Source organism: Sebastes fasciatus, chromosome 3, assembly GCF_043250625.1.
Source record: "Sebastes fasciatus isolate fSebFas1 chromosome 3, fSebFas1.pri, whole genome shotgun sequence".
Classification (NCBI taxonomy): Eukaryota; Metazoa; Chordata; class Actinopteri; order Perciformes; family Sebastidae; genus Sebastes; species Sebastes fasciatus.
Genome location: NC_133797.1, coordinates 14,352,452 through 14,367,451, shown reverse-complemented (window position 1 = coordinate 14,367,451; position 15,000 = coordinate 14,352,452). Strand labels below are relative to the sequence as shown.

The following is a 15,000-nucleotide window of genomic DNA, read 5'->3' as shown; positions in this document are numbered from 1 at the left end:
TGCGAACAGACAACTACTTCATCTGGAGTTTCCTCGGACCTGTTGGTGTCGTCATTACGGTGAGAGTTCATGCCCTCATACCAACCTTTTCATACATTTTCATGTATTTTTAATCATCAACGTGTCATAACATCATGTTGAGTCATTATTAATGCTGTTTGTTCTTTTTTGGCCTCAGCTGAACCTGGTTGTCCTGGTGATGACCTTACACAAGATGCACAGCACTGCTGCTTTGAAGCCCGACTCCAGTCGCCATGACAATCTGCGGTAAGAGTCTCATGCTGATCTGTTGTGGGTGATTATGTGTGGAGATAATTTTGTTTCAGTAGCTTTGGCTCCAATCACAGTAATCTGAAAAGAAAAAACAAACTTTACTTTTGTTTTTCCTACCCTGCTGCTCAACGTTTATTTGTAGTGTTATTATTGATATTACTGTTTAATTATATAATTTTAACCCGATTAAACCAGATGTAAAAATGGAACGAAAACTACAAAAAATGAGTTTGGAAATTAATGTTTCTTGAGCTGGAGTCAGTCTGTTATGCATGAATGAGTTATTCCATTTAGATATTTGTAGTTAACTAAGATATTTAAGACTAACCCTAGCTAAGACAGGGCCACTCTGTAGATGTAGATCACATGAAACAGATGTAATATGGTAAAGCTCTAACATTTTGTTAACACAACAACATTTTTAATAGTTTCAAGTCAAACAAATGCACTATACATAGTAGTGTTGACAGCAGCATGAACTATATAGTCTTTGTATCCTTTGTATTCAGTTTGAGTAAGTAAAGGTCAAACCTTAGCTACGCTGTATAAATGACGTCAGAAGGCTCCTTTATTTGAAGTTTCTAATTTAAGCTCAGGGGAGCTTGAGGATGATGGCACTCCTAATAGATGTGGATGTGTGCAAGCTCTCTATGCACTCTACTCTTACAACAACTGGCTCCATAAAGGTCCATTCACGTTTTCGCGTTGGCCACTGTAGCAGTCCTACACACTTGGCACACTGGAAAAGTTTTTTATGCCAAATGCAGTACCTGTGAGGGTTTCTGGACAATATTTGTCATTGTTTTGTGTTGTTAATTGATTTCCAATAATAAATACATGCATATATTTGTATAAAGCAGCATATTTGCCCACTCCCATGTTGATAAAAGTATTAAATGCTTGACAAATCTCCCTTTAAGATACATTTTCTAACAGATTTAGGTGAGTGAACTCTCGTTGAAATCACTAGTGATTAATAAATATATTATTTCCAGGGCGTGGGCGGTGGGCTCCCTGACGCTGCTCTTCCTGCAGAGCGTCACCTGGTCCTCCGGCCTGATGTTCCTTTGTGCTCCGTCTCTCCTCCTGGCTTACCTCTTCTCCTCCCTCAACACCGCCCAGGGCCTCCTCATCACCATACTGCACTGCACCCTCGCCAGGAAGGTCGGTCTCTGTGTTCATGTGTCATTATGTAACTGCGGGACTCTGTCTGTAACCTCAATATTTACATGTTTAAATATTCCGTGTAGGGTCAGAAGGATTATGGCCGATGTCTGCGCCTCTCGCAGTGCTGCGCCACATCCTCTTCCAGCTCCCCGGACTCGGTGAAGGGGGCTGCCCTGCGGTCCAACAGCCGCTACACCAGCAGCCAGAGTCGGAGAGCTACTGCTAACAGACAGGTACATTACAATACACTGTACCTCTAAGTGTCTAGCTCTTTGTCGCTCTTGCTGTGCATGAGTCAGTTTGACCTTGTGTGAAATATTTCTGTTCCAGAGTCGTATCAGGAGGATGTGGAACGACACAGTTCGCAGACAGACGGAATCCTCTTTCATCGCTGCAGACGTTAACAACACACCTACTCTTAACCGAGGTAAAGATTTTCTTCTTTTAAAGGTCAGTGTTGCCTCCTCTGTTGTTCAAGAACGTTATATTTATTTCGCTCCCTCTCTCCTCAGCTGCGTTGGGGAACCACTTCCTGACTAATCCAGTGTTGCAGACTCATGCTGGAGCCTCTCCTTATGACACGATGCTGGCCCAGGGTTACAACCAACCCTTCACCTCCACAGGTACATTTCATCACAACGTTCTGGGATTCTTCCCAATTTTGAGTCTACGTTTTCGACACAGCTTACGTATCTCTCCCTCTTTATGTTGGTATCTTTTACTGTCCTTTTACTTTCGTGTACTCACAGTACCTTGCAAAACTCTTATTATGCCACATTGAAAAAATGCCTATGTAGGGCAGTTCTGACACACTTTTTGACAATTTTCCATAACTCCTCTTTGTCTACTTGTTGTTGTTTTGCTTGTTGAATAGAGCCCAAGCTATACTGGACTTTTGAGGCCAATACTGATATCTATTTTGGAGAGTTTTAAAAATCCTGTAACGATATATTCAGGTATATTTAAGTTTTTTTTTCGGGCTGTCAAAGTTAATGCGATAATATAAAACGCTAATTTGTTTTAACGCCACTAAAGCATTAACGCAAATTGCGATTTTTCGGTTGTAGCGGGCTCAGTTTTAAAGCTAGAGTGAAGATACTGGTATCATATGAAACCAGAAAAACCTGAGGAATCCATTGGTACCAACCACGTCATCATGGAGTTTTGGGGCAAGTCATAGTCAAGTCAGCACACTGACACACTGACAGCTGTTGTTGCCTGTTGGGCTTGAGTTTGCCATGTTATGATTTGAGGATATTGTTTATGCTAAATGCAGTACCTGTGAGGGTTTCTGGACAATATTTGTCATTATTTTGTGTTGTTAATTGATTTCCAATAATAAATATATCCATACATTTGCATAAAACAAGCATATTTGCCCACTCCCATGTTGATAAGAGCGATTTTGATAATTGCGATTAATCATGATAAACTATTTTAATAGATTGACAGCCCTAGTTTTTTTTTACATTTATATTATTAAAAATGTGTAACCATGTTATGTACAGAGCAGGGCGCTTAAATTAAATATATATATATACTTGTAAGTTCTCTTTCTGTTTTCTAAATTAGCTCAAACTCACATTATCTTTCACATTTCTGCGGAATTTGTGTTACTTGCCAATTCCAGCATACCTTACTTTAATTATATGCCGATACCTATATATATGTGATAATATTGACTAATAATATCAGGCGACCGATTTATCGCTTGGGCTCAAGTTCCTGAATCTCCCTGAGTGGCCTAAGACTTTTGCCCAGTACAGTTTATCATTTTCCTGTTTCTGAAGTGTTTTTGTGTTATACCTGTGTTATGTTCTGTTTTTAGTTTTTGACCTTGAAATGTTTGTCTTTTAAATGTTTTTGACGCTCTCCCTCTCTGTCTCTCTGTCTTAACGTGGACCAGTAGGAACCTTCAGAAACAAGCAGAGTATGAGCTCTCCTTTGTTGTGCTCACTCAAATCATTGAGCGCCACTTCCCTCTGCAATTCATAAACTTCCTGTGCAACATTTGCACACAGTAAATATTCATAAACCATGAAGACATAACATACATCTCTCTCATGTGGCTACATAACCGAACATTTCATTAAAGAATATTGTTGTATATCTTGGCAAAGCCACACCCTCAGTAGGCACATGAACTCTGCTCATTCATTCATATGTTCATTCATGGAAATCTCTTCAAGTAAATCTTTATGGTCTCACTGTTCGGTAATTGTCATCTTCCTGTTTCTTCCAACAGAGGGTGTTGTGTCCCAGAGCCAGGAGTCCTGTGGGTTGGACAGTGTGTGTCTCAATGGAGGCTACACCCCCAACACCTTCACCCTGCACGGTCTGGGAACCACACCCGGGTCCCGAGCTGGCGTGGTGGGCAGCACTGACCTTCTGCGGGAGGGAGTAGTCGGAATAGGAAGGGATGACATCTCCCCAGCCCTCCTCACCCCCCACGGGGCCACGGACCTGGGCAACGATGCTGGAATGCGTCGCAACCTCTCTGATGCGGCGGCGCTGGAAAAGATGATCATCTCGGAGCTGGTGCAGAGCAACCTGAGGCCCTCAGTCGCCATGCCTGTTCCTCCTGAGCGCTACGGAAGCCTGGCAAGGCCTCACCACCTTGAAAGGGCGGCTCTCACACACACTGCCACTTTGACTCGACACGCGCAGCCACCCCAAGAGGGCTGGGCTGCCACCATGCAGCCAAACACACGGCACAACGCACAAGAGGGCTGGGCGCATACGCAGCACCACACACAAGACGCCGAGACGCATTCCACGACGCGTGGGCAAGATCACGTCACGACGCCACGTTTACAAGACGGCTGGTCACACTCGCGGGTTTCTGGAGACTCTGAGACCCGTGAGCTGCTTAAAGATGGAGACAGGTCTTTGCAAGGCACTCTGAGTCGCCGCGGGCTCCAGGACAGGCAGCAGGCGCGCCCCCCCGATGTTCAGGCACGGCCCTACTCCACCCTCAGCCGCACACCTGGTACTCTGTCCCGCCACCGCGGCGCAGTGGAGCCCAGCGTAGTGACAGACAGAGACAGAGAGAGGGACAGAGAGAGAGACAGGGAGCGTTACCGGGACAGGCCCCTCCCGCCTCCTCCTCCCCCTCCCCCACAGGAGTCTGAGCCCCTGTACAAGGCTCTGGAAGAGCCGCTGCTGATGAAACAGAGGGAGGCAGGCGTAGAGACATGGAGAGGCGGCCAGGACAGAGAGAAGGACGAGACATTTCTCTTAAACAGAGACGAAATGATGGACGAATGGAGGGCAGGAACCGAGAGAGGGAGGGACGAGTCTTTTACCTCTCAGACTAGAGATGGAGAGATGGACGAATGGAGAGCTGGAATGGAGAGAGGGAGGGAGGAGTCTCATCTGCTGGAGAAGAGAGGTGGAAGGATGGAGGTGTGGCAGGGCGAGACAGACCAGCAAGAGGCTTTCATAACGCAGAAGAAAGATTTTGGGATTGACGGATGGAGAGCTGGGATTGACAGAGAGAAAGACGAATCCTTGTTTTTAAAGGACAGAGATGGATGGAGGGCAGGGATTGAACGAGAGAATGAGAAACAGAAGGATAGAGCGCTGGATGTGTGGAGAGGAGGGATGGATATAGACAGGGAGGAGTCTTTCTTGTTCGAGAGCAAAGACGGCGGTCTCGACGGGAGGAAAAGAGGGAAAGATAGAGGGTCTCTTCGGTACCACGGCGAACGAGAGGATTCTGACAGCTTCGCTCTGCCTTTGACCCCCGACCTTGACCTTGACACTGACTCCTCACCTATCTACGCCCGAGACTCAAACCCCTCCCCGCTCTACCCCGGAGACCGCCGCTCGCCTCCGCTCAGCATCTTCCCTCGAAGCTCTCCCCCGACGAATATCTTCGCTCCTCGAGACACCAACTCGCCTCCAAACAATCTCTACTCCCGCCACTCCCCCCAGGTGTACAGCCGAAGCAGCTCCCCTCCTCGCTTCTACACCCGCACCTCCCCTCCGACCCTCTCGTACCCGGACAGCAGCCCTGAAGGTCTAGAGGAGGTCAGCCCCACCGGCCAGCCCCAGCGGCCCGCCCTGGAGCTGCCCTACAGCCTGGGGCGACCCCCGCTCGGCCCGAGGCCCAATCACCTGCAGACCTTCTACCAGCCGCCGCCGCTGGCATCCAATGGAGAGGCAGTGTACACAGCAGAGCCCGCCTCGGAGGGAGACGACGGACAGATGCAGCGGGTGACGAGCCTGTGACTAGGGCGGTGGTGATCGGGGCATAGAAACCAGGGACGAGGAGAAAGACGGTGATAACAACAAAGGATGACGACGGAAATGATGATGACAAAGAGAATAATGCCGATGGCCGATGAAGGTAGTGATGATGACAGCGATGGCTCCTCCCTGCTTCTATCTCCCGATCACCACGAGACTTCCCCCCCTTTTCATGTTTTGTTACTTTTCTACGACTGTGATCCATTTATAACTCTTCCTCCTCCACTTCCTCTCCTTATCCCGTCTTTCCTGAAACCCTGCTGTGTCTTCCCGTCTCATTGGTGCTTATCCTTATTGGCCCATCGTCTCAGTTTCTATTGGTTCGTCGGCTGGGTGTCGCCCTTCCCTGTAGCAAGCAAACAGTGTGTCAAAGAAGCACTTGTGTGTTGCCAAAAAATCCTTTCAAAGAACATGTGCATGACTTTATAGTGGCTTTACAAGGCTACATACTGTAGGAGGAAAGTGCTGAAGTGTGTGTGAGCGCGTGTGCAAGTGCGTGTGTAGCTTGATGAGCATGCGTGTGTGTAAGGATGAGTGCGTGTGAGTGCGTGTATATACATCATTCTTGTATAATTAATGTATCACAGTGAAGCATTTTATCAATATCAACTGGGGGGCCTCTTACACACATCCCCTCCTACTGATTTTGAACTCTTGACCAATCCCATTTCACATCAAGACCAAAACCTCCCCCCCGCCCCCCGTCCCTAACCTCCACCCGCCACAAACTGTTGGCGATGGAACTCGTTGCCGTGGAGTTTGTCATAGCAACAGAACTCTTGACTCCGGAGCCAGAGATCATATGAAACCTCAGAACTTTTCTGCAACCCCCTGAGATCCTTGTACATACCGACCTCAAGTGTTCTGATTGTCTTGTATTGCTATTGAAGTTCAAGTAAACATGTGAAATAAATGTTACTGTCTTTCTCTTTGTGTGGATGTACAGAGAGAGAGAGAGGGTTTCACTAAAAGGAAGGAGGACGAGAGACTGTTGATGCATATAATGAAGAGACTGAGTTAGACAGATAAAAATATATATATATATTGTTACAGACAGAGGTTGAATGTAACTTAAGTACATTTACTCAGATACTCAACATACTTGTACTTTACTTCCATTTTCTGCTATATTATATTTCTACTCCACAACACTTCGGAGGGAAATATTGCACTTCTTACTTCACCACATTTATCTGACATTACTTTGTAGATTGAGAATTTATATACTTATATACATATGATGATTTTAAAATATTTTAAATTATGATGCATTGTTACATTTTAAACAACCCAAGTAAAATTAGCTCCACCTCAACCAGCTACAACATTGAAATGCTTCTCACGCATCAGTACTAATAATCCAATGTCAATCATTGGGCTGCTCAGTGAGTACTTATACCTTTGATACATATTTTGCTGATAATACTATTATTTAAGTGCAATTTTGAATGCAGGACAGAGTATCTTTAAATTGTGGTGTTACTACTTGTATTCTAGTAAAGGATCTTCCACCACTGGTGACAGAGGAAAAGGTGTTATATCAGATTCAACTGAGGAGGAACATACATCACAGTCAACACAGAACAGACATTTTTGGAATTATTAATATTAGGGTTAATAAATTATTAGGAGTTGAACTGCAGTTGTGTGGACTCTACTTTTGTTCATCACAAAAATGATATCTTAAAAAGTTGAATTTCCGCTGCTGTGAAATGGCAAAGCGGTTTACTTTCTTGAGCTATTTACTTAAAGGTCTAATGTGTAGGATTTCTGGGGATCTATTGGCAGAAATGGAATATAATATTCATAAATATGTTTTCAAAACCCGGAGATAATTATCACCCGATTATGTAGTAAGCTTGCCGCGGTACCCACTGCCCCCACCGTCGTTTTGCTTTTTTTATAGAAATAAAACTCATTTCGTTAATTTTTTCTCATCAACCTCATCTCACGCAGCAGCAGGCAGCTGTTTTCAGGAAATTAGCGCTGATAAACCGAGTGCACGCTACCTGCCCAGCACCAAATGGCAGACATATAACGTTAGCGACTAGCTTGTGAACATAGTGGAGCATTTAGCAGCTAAGGAGCAAAATATTTTTTCTCAGGTGGTTGGTGGAGGCCAAAAACAGAGCTAAATATTGGACTTTGTCAGGTGGCCAAAAACACTCCTCCAAATGAATGCTGTGTCTCATTCGCAAATAGGCAACTGTTTGCTAACATGTTTGCCATATTAACTTTATAAGGTGATAATATTTCAATGTTGTTTTAAAAGCTTCTTGCTTTGCCCGAAAGTGTCCAAATAACTCAATAAACTTCAGGATGTACAGTAATCATCTTTTGAAAGATTATACAACATCTAGATAGGATGTTCACAAAATGTGTATGCAGTGTTAATAATTGGAAGAATTCAAAGAAACAATGATTTAAAAAAAATCACATTTTTCTTTAATGATCTGTGTGCCCTTGGAGTGTTAAGTAGTCTATCAACATACATTAGCATTATAAAAAACAAACATGGATTATATCTTTTGTGTAGACATTCTCATAGTCCTTCTCTCCTTATTAAACTACACAACACACTGAAGGACGGACACATCCTACCACATCTAAATGGTACAACACATTAAGAAAATGAGTTGCTTTCTCGCTATTTGTGCTTTCCTTCAACACCATTACATTCACCGGGTTTATGTAAAAAAACAAAAACAGCTACAGTACAACATATATTACATGTTTGTATAAAATATATTACACCCTACGTACCAAATTATTACAAAGTGGTCATTAATAATACTAACATGGAAATCAAAAAGTGCTTTTACAGGATCATTCGAGTTGTACAAAATCTGTATATATTTACAAGTGACGTATGAAGTGGTAGTGGTTGCTGTGTGTTCAGGATTCAGTCGTCTCATCTCACAGGTACGTATGACATGTGAAGGTCAGTCACGAGGACTAAAGGTCGAGTGCTCCGGCTCCTTCAGCCGAGCAGCCGTTTCAGCTCTTCCTTTCTCCCAGTTCATATGTTTTGTCTTTTGGGCCACATACAGTATCTCACATGCTCTACTCTCCCTTTCTCTCTCTCACTCTGTCCCAATACTGAGGTATGTGTTTGGACTTCACAGGAAATGGTCTCACATTCTTCAAATTTCTCGTCTACCCAAGTTAGATTACAGGCAGCAGGTGGATGTTGGTAGACGCAGGGGTCGGTGGAGGTGGTGAGGTTTAGCAGACAGTGTGGTGGGGCGACAGGGGGCTGTCCAGGGTCTCGGTCGGAGACAGATCGGAAATCGAGCTTTTGAACATGGACGAGATGTGGAAGGCCTGGCAAACACACAAACGCACACGTCAAACTTTAAGACTTTAACATTTGTTGACATGCGGACATGCACCGATGCACAAAAACAAGCAGGCAAAGGTTATACTGACCACCCAGTAAGCAGTTAGGGCTCCCTGTATGTAGCCTGTCAGCACATCGGACGGGTGGTGCCTGTAGTCTGAGATGCGGGTCAGACCTGTGTAGACTGCTAGCAGAACCAGGAAGAACTGCAGAGCCGGCCTCAGCAGCCGAGCCCCGCGCCACGTCAACCGCGCCTGCAGGTAAAACTGCATGACAAAAATGAACGTCATGTTATTAAGTGCATAGAACAATTAACGGGCTCAGTTTTAAAGCTAAGAGAAAAGAGTGAATATCATGCTATCATATGAAACTAAAAAACCTCAGGAATCCAGTGGTACCAACCATGTCATACTAGCTCGTTCCAGAGGAGGCTAAATACTGCTCCAAAGTTGCGCTACATTTTGGCGAGGAGAAACTGGCATGGCCATTTTCAAAAGGGTCCCTTGACCTCTGACCTCAAGATATGTGAATGAAAATGGGTTCTATGGGTACCCACGAGTCTCCCCTTTACAGACATATTTGTTATGCTAAATGCAGTACCTGTGAGGGTTTCTGGACAATATCTGTCATTGTTTTGTGTTGTTAATTGATTTCCAATAATAAATATATACATACATTTGCATAAAGCAGCATATTTGCCCACTCCCATGTTTATAAGAGTATTAAATACTTGACAAATCTCCCTTTAAGATACATTTTGAACAGATAAAAAAATGTGTGATTAATTTGCGATTAACTATGGACAATAATGCAATTATTTTAAATGATTGACAGCCTTAATTTCTATACATTATTATATAGGTATTTATTTGAAACAGTCTTATATTAGATATTGGCATTAACTGTATTCCTAATTCTCCTTGTTGTAAGTGTCATGCATAAGTATATTATAGCATATTTTACCTGTGTTCTGCCTGTTTTATATTGTCTTCTATATATTATCTACTTATACTGTTATACTGTTGTCGTTGGTTCTGTAAACTCCTTGGTGTTTTCAGTTGTTTTGTTTTTTAGGGATTCTTAGGTTATGTCTACCCTAAACATGTATTTATATTCTGAGACTTATGTTGTGTTCTGGTGGCATTTTGTTTGTTGTAGGGTGCGGTTCTGTTTTTCTGTTGTTGTACTGGCTATACAGTTTTCCGTGAGGAGTGTTGTCCCTCTGTTTTTATACTTGTGTTTATATAATTTGAGTTTTGTGCTTGCTCTGTTTGTTCCTGTAGCCCTGCCCAGCATGTCTTCCCTCGTACACCTGTTTAGTGTCTAGCCTCGTCAGTCCTGCCTTTGTGTTGCCAGTCCTCGTTGTCTTGTTACCCAATCCTAGTGTTTTCCTCATTCCAGTCCCCTGCCCACACCAGCTGTGCCTTGTCTTATGATTAGCTCCTTGTGTATTTATGCCTGTCTGATGTTTGAGCTCTTAGTCAGTTTGTTTATCGTCATTCCCAGTGTTGAAGCTGAATCGTTGCTCCTCCAGTTCTGCCTGTCTTAGTATCTCTGAGTTTCTACTTTTTATTCCTAGTTGGAAATTAAGTAGTGTATTCCTTAGTTTCTGTCTCCTGCCTGTTGCTGTCTCTGCATTTGGGTCCACCTGCCGGCCTCAAACGTGACAGTTGATGCTCTTTGTGCCAATGTAAACTCTACATGTTCACCTTGTTTGGATTATGCAGGCTACATTAACACAGTACCAACAGGTTCTTTTCACAGCAGCCAGTTTGACATATAGTATGGTAGTCCTTCCTACATTCAGATTCCCTTCTAATTTAGGATTTCAGCTATTCTTCAGCTATCTCAAAACACCATGGATGTATAAAGAGAACTGGATACAGAAGATGATGGTTGGCACACCCCCAGTTCGGAGAAACAGACAGGAGCACCGACACCGCAGCAAAGCAATACAGTGCTGTGAACGGGGGCGGCAGAAAAACGTAGTTTAGCCACCTTAAAGAAAGGCTCACCTAAAAAATGTATATCCGTAGTGTACGCTATATTTCGAATATTTTCACCGCTTTATCTTGCCGTCAGACAGCCCTTTCTGATGGCTCACTTTCAGTAAACCTAAAGAAGTTGTAGTTGTGTTGCCTAAACCCAAAGAAGCCTTTTTGTTTGTATTCAAACATAACGTTTCATTCAGTTTTACAACATGTTAGAACGTGTTGCTTTTAAGTTTCACTTTCACTTTTACAGCGTAGTATGCATAGTAAGTCCCTAATGAGCCACATCTATGGTGCTTATAGCGACCGATTACTCCTATTTAATGGTAACAGTCGAATCGGGTGCTATTGCTTTGCTCCGGTGTCCGTTCTCCTGTCTGTTTCTCCAAACTGGGGGCACGTCTACTGTCAACTACTGTAGGCAATACACTTCTATGGAAAAGTATCTCATATAACCCCACTTCAAAACACCCAAACTATCCCTTTAAGGCCCCTATTATTTTAGTTTATATTGTGTTTTAGTAGTGCACACAGCATTAAACAAATTTGCACTTAATATCCACACGATGAATCTGAAGCCTTTTGGCCCTCTGAGGGTCGAGGTGGCTGCCCGCTCTGCCCGGTTGGTGATCCAGCCTCTTTTAACAAAAATACTATCAAACACTAATATACTGCAGAGGCTTAATGTATTAAAATGTCAATATAGAAACAATTTTCCTCCAGATACATGCAGTGCATCAAATACAATACAGAATTCGGCACACTTGATGGTGTCTCCAAGATCTTAAGTTACTGTAAAGGTGAAAACCGAGATAAACAGTCTTGTTGGTGTGTTGGATATGCCTCGTTTTTCATCTTCCCTTTTTAACAAGCAAGCCAAGATTGCCCACACACACACACACACGCTGGCACACACATTAATATGCTGTAAGCATACATGGACATATGCAGGCACTTGCACAGGGACACACATCGGCTACCATAAACACATATAAATGCAGGAGCTTGCACACACACACTCACACACAATGGAGGAGAGCAGTGAGGCGGTGAGGCGAGGTCACACTCCTCCCACAGCAGAACAAAGCTGTCTCTGTTTGTCCCATTTCTCCTTTCAGCCCTCCTCTCCTCTTTCATTCCCTCGCTTTCTGCTGCTAACTGGACTGATGGTGGCTCCCTGTTTCATTCATTCTCTCTCTGCATTTTATAGAGAGATGGTAATTGGAAATTGGAGAGACAGTAAGTTGTGTTTGCCAGTATGTGTGTGTGGGAGAAACTGTGTGAAAGAGAGAGCAACAGATTGATAGAAATACTCACTGCTAAATAGAGCATTGTGTACATCGCAAAGGAAGCATGGCCAGAGAAGAAGGACTTCCTAAAAAAAAAATGGAGAAGTATTATAGAAAAACACAGAACAAAGGCATAATACATAACACATGTGCATAAACACACACACACACACCTGGCCTCCTCCTCCAACCGGTGGTCGGGCTGGCGGCAGTTCACCGTTGCAACGTAGGTTCCAGGTGTGCAGTTAAGCGACGCGTAGGTGACTCCGCACACAGACAGGAAGTGCGGTCGCAGGCGCCCAACACTCAGCTTGGCCATGTTGGTCAGCGATTGGCCGACACAGCAGCCGAACAGGAAGCAGCCCAGCTCCTTGTACAGACTGGACACATACAGGTTCCTGACGAAGGCCTTGGAGCTGACGCCTCTGAAACGAACCCGATAACACTCCCCGAGGGCGATCTGGATGCGGACACGTAGTCAGAACCCTCATATTACATCCTTACATTGTGTAAGATGAATGAGGGATGAAGGATGATGAGTACTCACAGTGAGGCCGGTGATGATGATGCCACCGGTGATGAGTAACTCGTCCGGTATGGCCTCTCGGTGCAGATAAGGATAGGTGATGCTGGGGTCCCCGCACATGAAGCCCCTTCTGTAAGGACTCACTGCCTTCAGCTCACACGCAAAGAAAGGGATGGAAGCTGCACAGAAGGAAGAGGAGGATGAGGAGGAGGAGGAGAAGGGAGATGATTTGATAACAATCCCCAGTGGGAGTATAGACATTCCTCTTTGTGATGGGAAAGTGGAGCTGATGCGTGGGACGAGAACGGAGGCACAAAACTAGAGGATGTGAAGGGGCTGATTTGAGAAGAACTGTAAACATGCACGTCTGTCTTTCCAGCTCTTAGTCATGTGACATTCAGTGTCATCTATAAACTATGTGCAGACAAGCGCTCGGTGTCATTTGAAATAACACTTGGGATTCTGTACTAAAACCAAAACAATAATCTTTTCAATCTTTCACTTTGAGTGGACTAAAAATAATGTTTCTACAGTATGCTTTGTAGCCGTGCTAGCAGCGTGGCTCTCTGGATGGTGGTGGGTTGGTCCAACACTTTGACCCAGACTGAAATATCTAATAACTATTGTTTGGATTGCCGTCAAATTTTTAACATTCATGTTACCCAGAGAATGAATCATACTGTCTTTGGTGATCCCCTGACCAAATACCTACAAAACTAATGCCGTTCCCATCAGCCTTGTATTTTTTGCTAACTAGCAAATGTTAGCACCAACACAAACACTAAAATGAGATGTGACAATGGACAATTACTTGCCAAACATCCAACACGTTCTCAACCCACTCACGCCCCTTGGCGTCACGCCCCCCTTGGCGTCCAAACCATTATAGTTCCCCTTGGCGTCACTTTAGGATCAGGCAACACAACCGCTATAGTTAGGTTTAGGAAAGAACTACATGGTTGGGCTTAGAACTAGTACGTTTGTAAAGGGAAAATGACACTGAACGTTGTGAACACGGGACACGATCAGCGGTCTCCTGGATGAAAGCCTTGTGTTTGTTGGACCCATACCCTTCCCCTTCCGCCCGCAGGCCCGGTGTGTCTCTTTTTGCTCTGTAAACTACATCACCACATTCGTGCACTTTCTCTTGAGCGTTTACTCTTGCCGCGGATGGTTTACATTATAGTTAAAGGAACAAATGCATTTCATACCGGCGCTAAAAGGTGCCGGATGCCGACGGCTGTGACAAAGCCTCGGCATTTAATGCCCTGGGAATGAGAACGGGCTGAAACATCAACATGTTAACACTGTCATTTTGAGCAATGTTAGCATTTAGCTCAAAGCACTGCTATGCCAAAGTACAGCCTAACAGAACTGATAACATGGCTGATAACAAATGACGCCAAACTTCTTAAAGTCGTAATGTCGTCTAAACACAAGCAGCCATGCAAGAACTTGGCAGAAAAAAATACAGCATAAAACCGAAAAAAAGCATGATGTAAATCTGATCAAATAAAGAAGAGTACATGTTTTTTATGCCAGCTTTCAGTACGTGACAGTTTTTGATGCAGATTTTTGTCAGTAACCCAAAAACTCAAGGCTATAATAAAACTGACTGAGGGAAGGTCAAACGAGGAATAGTTTTACAGGAAAATAAGGGTGGGAACTCTGACTATTCCCTGGAAAGCAGGCAGAGCTCAACAGAGACCCAGCTTGAATTGCATGTGTGTGTGTGTGTGTGTGTGTGTGTGTGTGTGTGTGTGTGTGTGCATTTCTGTTGATGAGAAGAGAAAGGGGGGTTGTTTGCGACTTCAGTTCAACTCTTCTCTACAAAACAAAGAGCAAATGCCGCAGCAGACCAGAGCCAGAACCAGCCTCACACTGTCTCTGTTTGTCTCTGGGTGTCATTCGCCCTCTGTCTCTCTCTCTCTCTCTCTCTCTCTCTCTCTCTCTCTCTCTCTCTCTCTCTCTCTCTCTCTCTCTCTCTCTCTCTCTCTCTCTCTCTCTGTCTCTCTCTCTCTCTCTCTCTCTGTCTCTCTCTGTCTTGCATGCCTGCACACATACAGTAGAAAGAGGAGAGAGAGAGAGAGAGAGACTCCCTCCCTTCTGCACATGTCCAATCTGTAGTTAATACAGACTACCTCTCCGTCCAGCTTTTTCCAA

The 15,000-nt window shown here is 44.2% G+C and overlaps 2 protein-coding genes across 6 annotated transcripts in view; one reads left to right on the top strand and one right to left on the bottom strand.

Moving 5' to 3' along the window:
• Positions 1-6,663, top strand: part of LOC141764159 (adhesion G protein-coupled receptor L1) — a 34,092-nt gene extending 27,429 nt beyond the window's left edge. For 2 of the 3 annotated variants that reach the window (XM_074629139.1, XM_074629138.1), the window contains 8 exons: positions 1-59; positions 179-267; positions 1,269-1,437; positions 1,524-1,673; positions 1,771-1,867; positions 1,953-2,063; positions 3,347-3,370; positions 3,686-6,663. The exon at positions 1-59 is cut by the window's left edge and continues 8 nt beyond it. In XM_074629139.1, the coding sequence (XP_074485240.1) occupies positions 1-59; positions 179-267; positions 1,269-1,437; positions 1,524-1,673; positions 1,771-1,867; positions 1,953-2,063; positions 3,347-3,370; positions 3,686-5,673 (2,687 nt within the window). In that variant the 3' untranslated portion in view covers positions 5,674-6,663. The remainder of the gene's footprint in view (positions 60-178; positions 268-1,268; positions 1,438-1,523; positions 1,674-1,770; positions 1,868-1,952; positions 2,064-3,346; positions 3,371-3,685) is intronic. The other variant, XM_074629140.1, reaches the window with a different exon arrangement.
• Positions 6,664-8,113: 1,450 nt separating this feature from the next.
• LOC141764175 (phospholipid phosphatase 3-like) overlaps positions 8,114-15,000 on the bottom strand; it is a 9,399-nt gene continuing 2,512 nt past the window's right edge. For all 3 annotated transcript variants that reach the window (XM_074629171.1, XM_074629169.1, XM_074629172.1), the window contains 5 exons: positions 12,859-13,016; positions 12,485-12,771; positions 12,340-12,397; positions 9,121-9,297; positions 8,114-9,015 (listed from right to left, as the gene is read on the bottom strand). In XM_074629171.1, the coding sequence (XP_074485272.1) occupies positions 8,917-9,015; positions 9,121-9,297; positions 12,340-12,397; positions 12,485-12,771; positions 12,859-13,016 (779 nt within the window). In that variant the 3' untranslated portion in view covers positions 8,114-8,916. The remainder of the gene's footprint in view (positions 9,016-9,120; positions 9,298-12,339; positions 12,398-12,484; positions 12,772-12,858; positions 13,017-15,000) is intronic.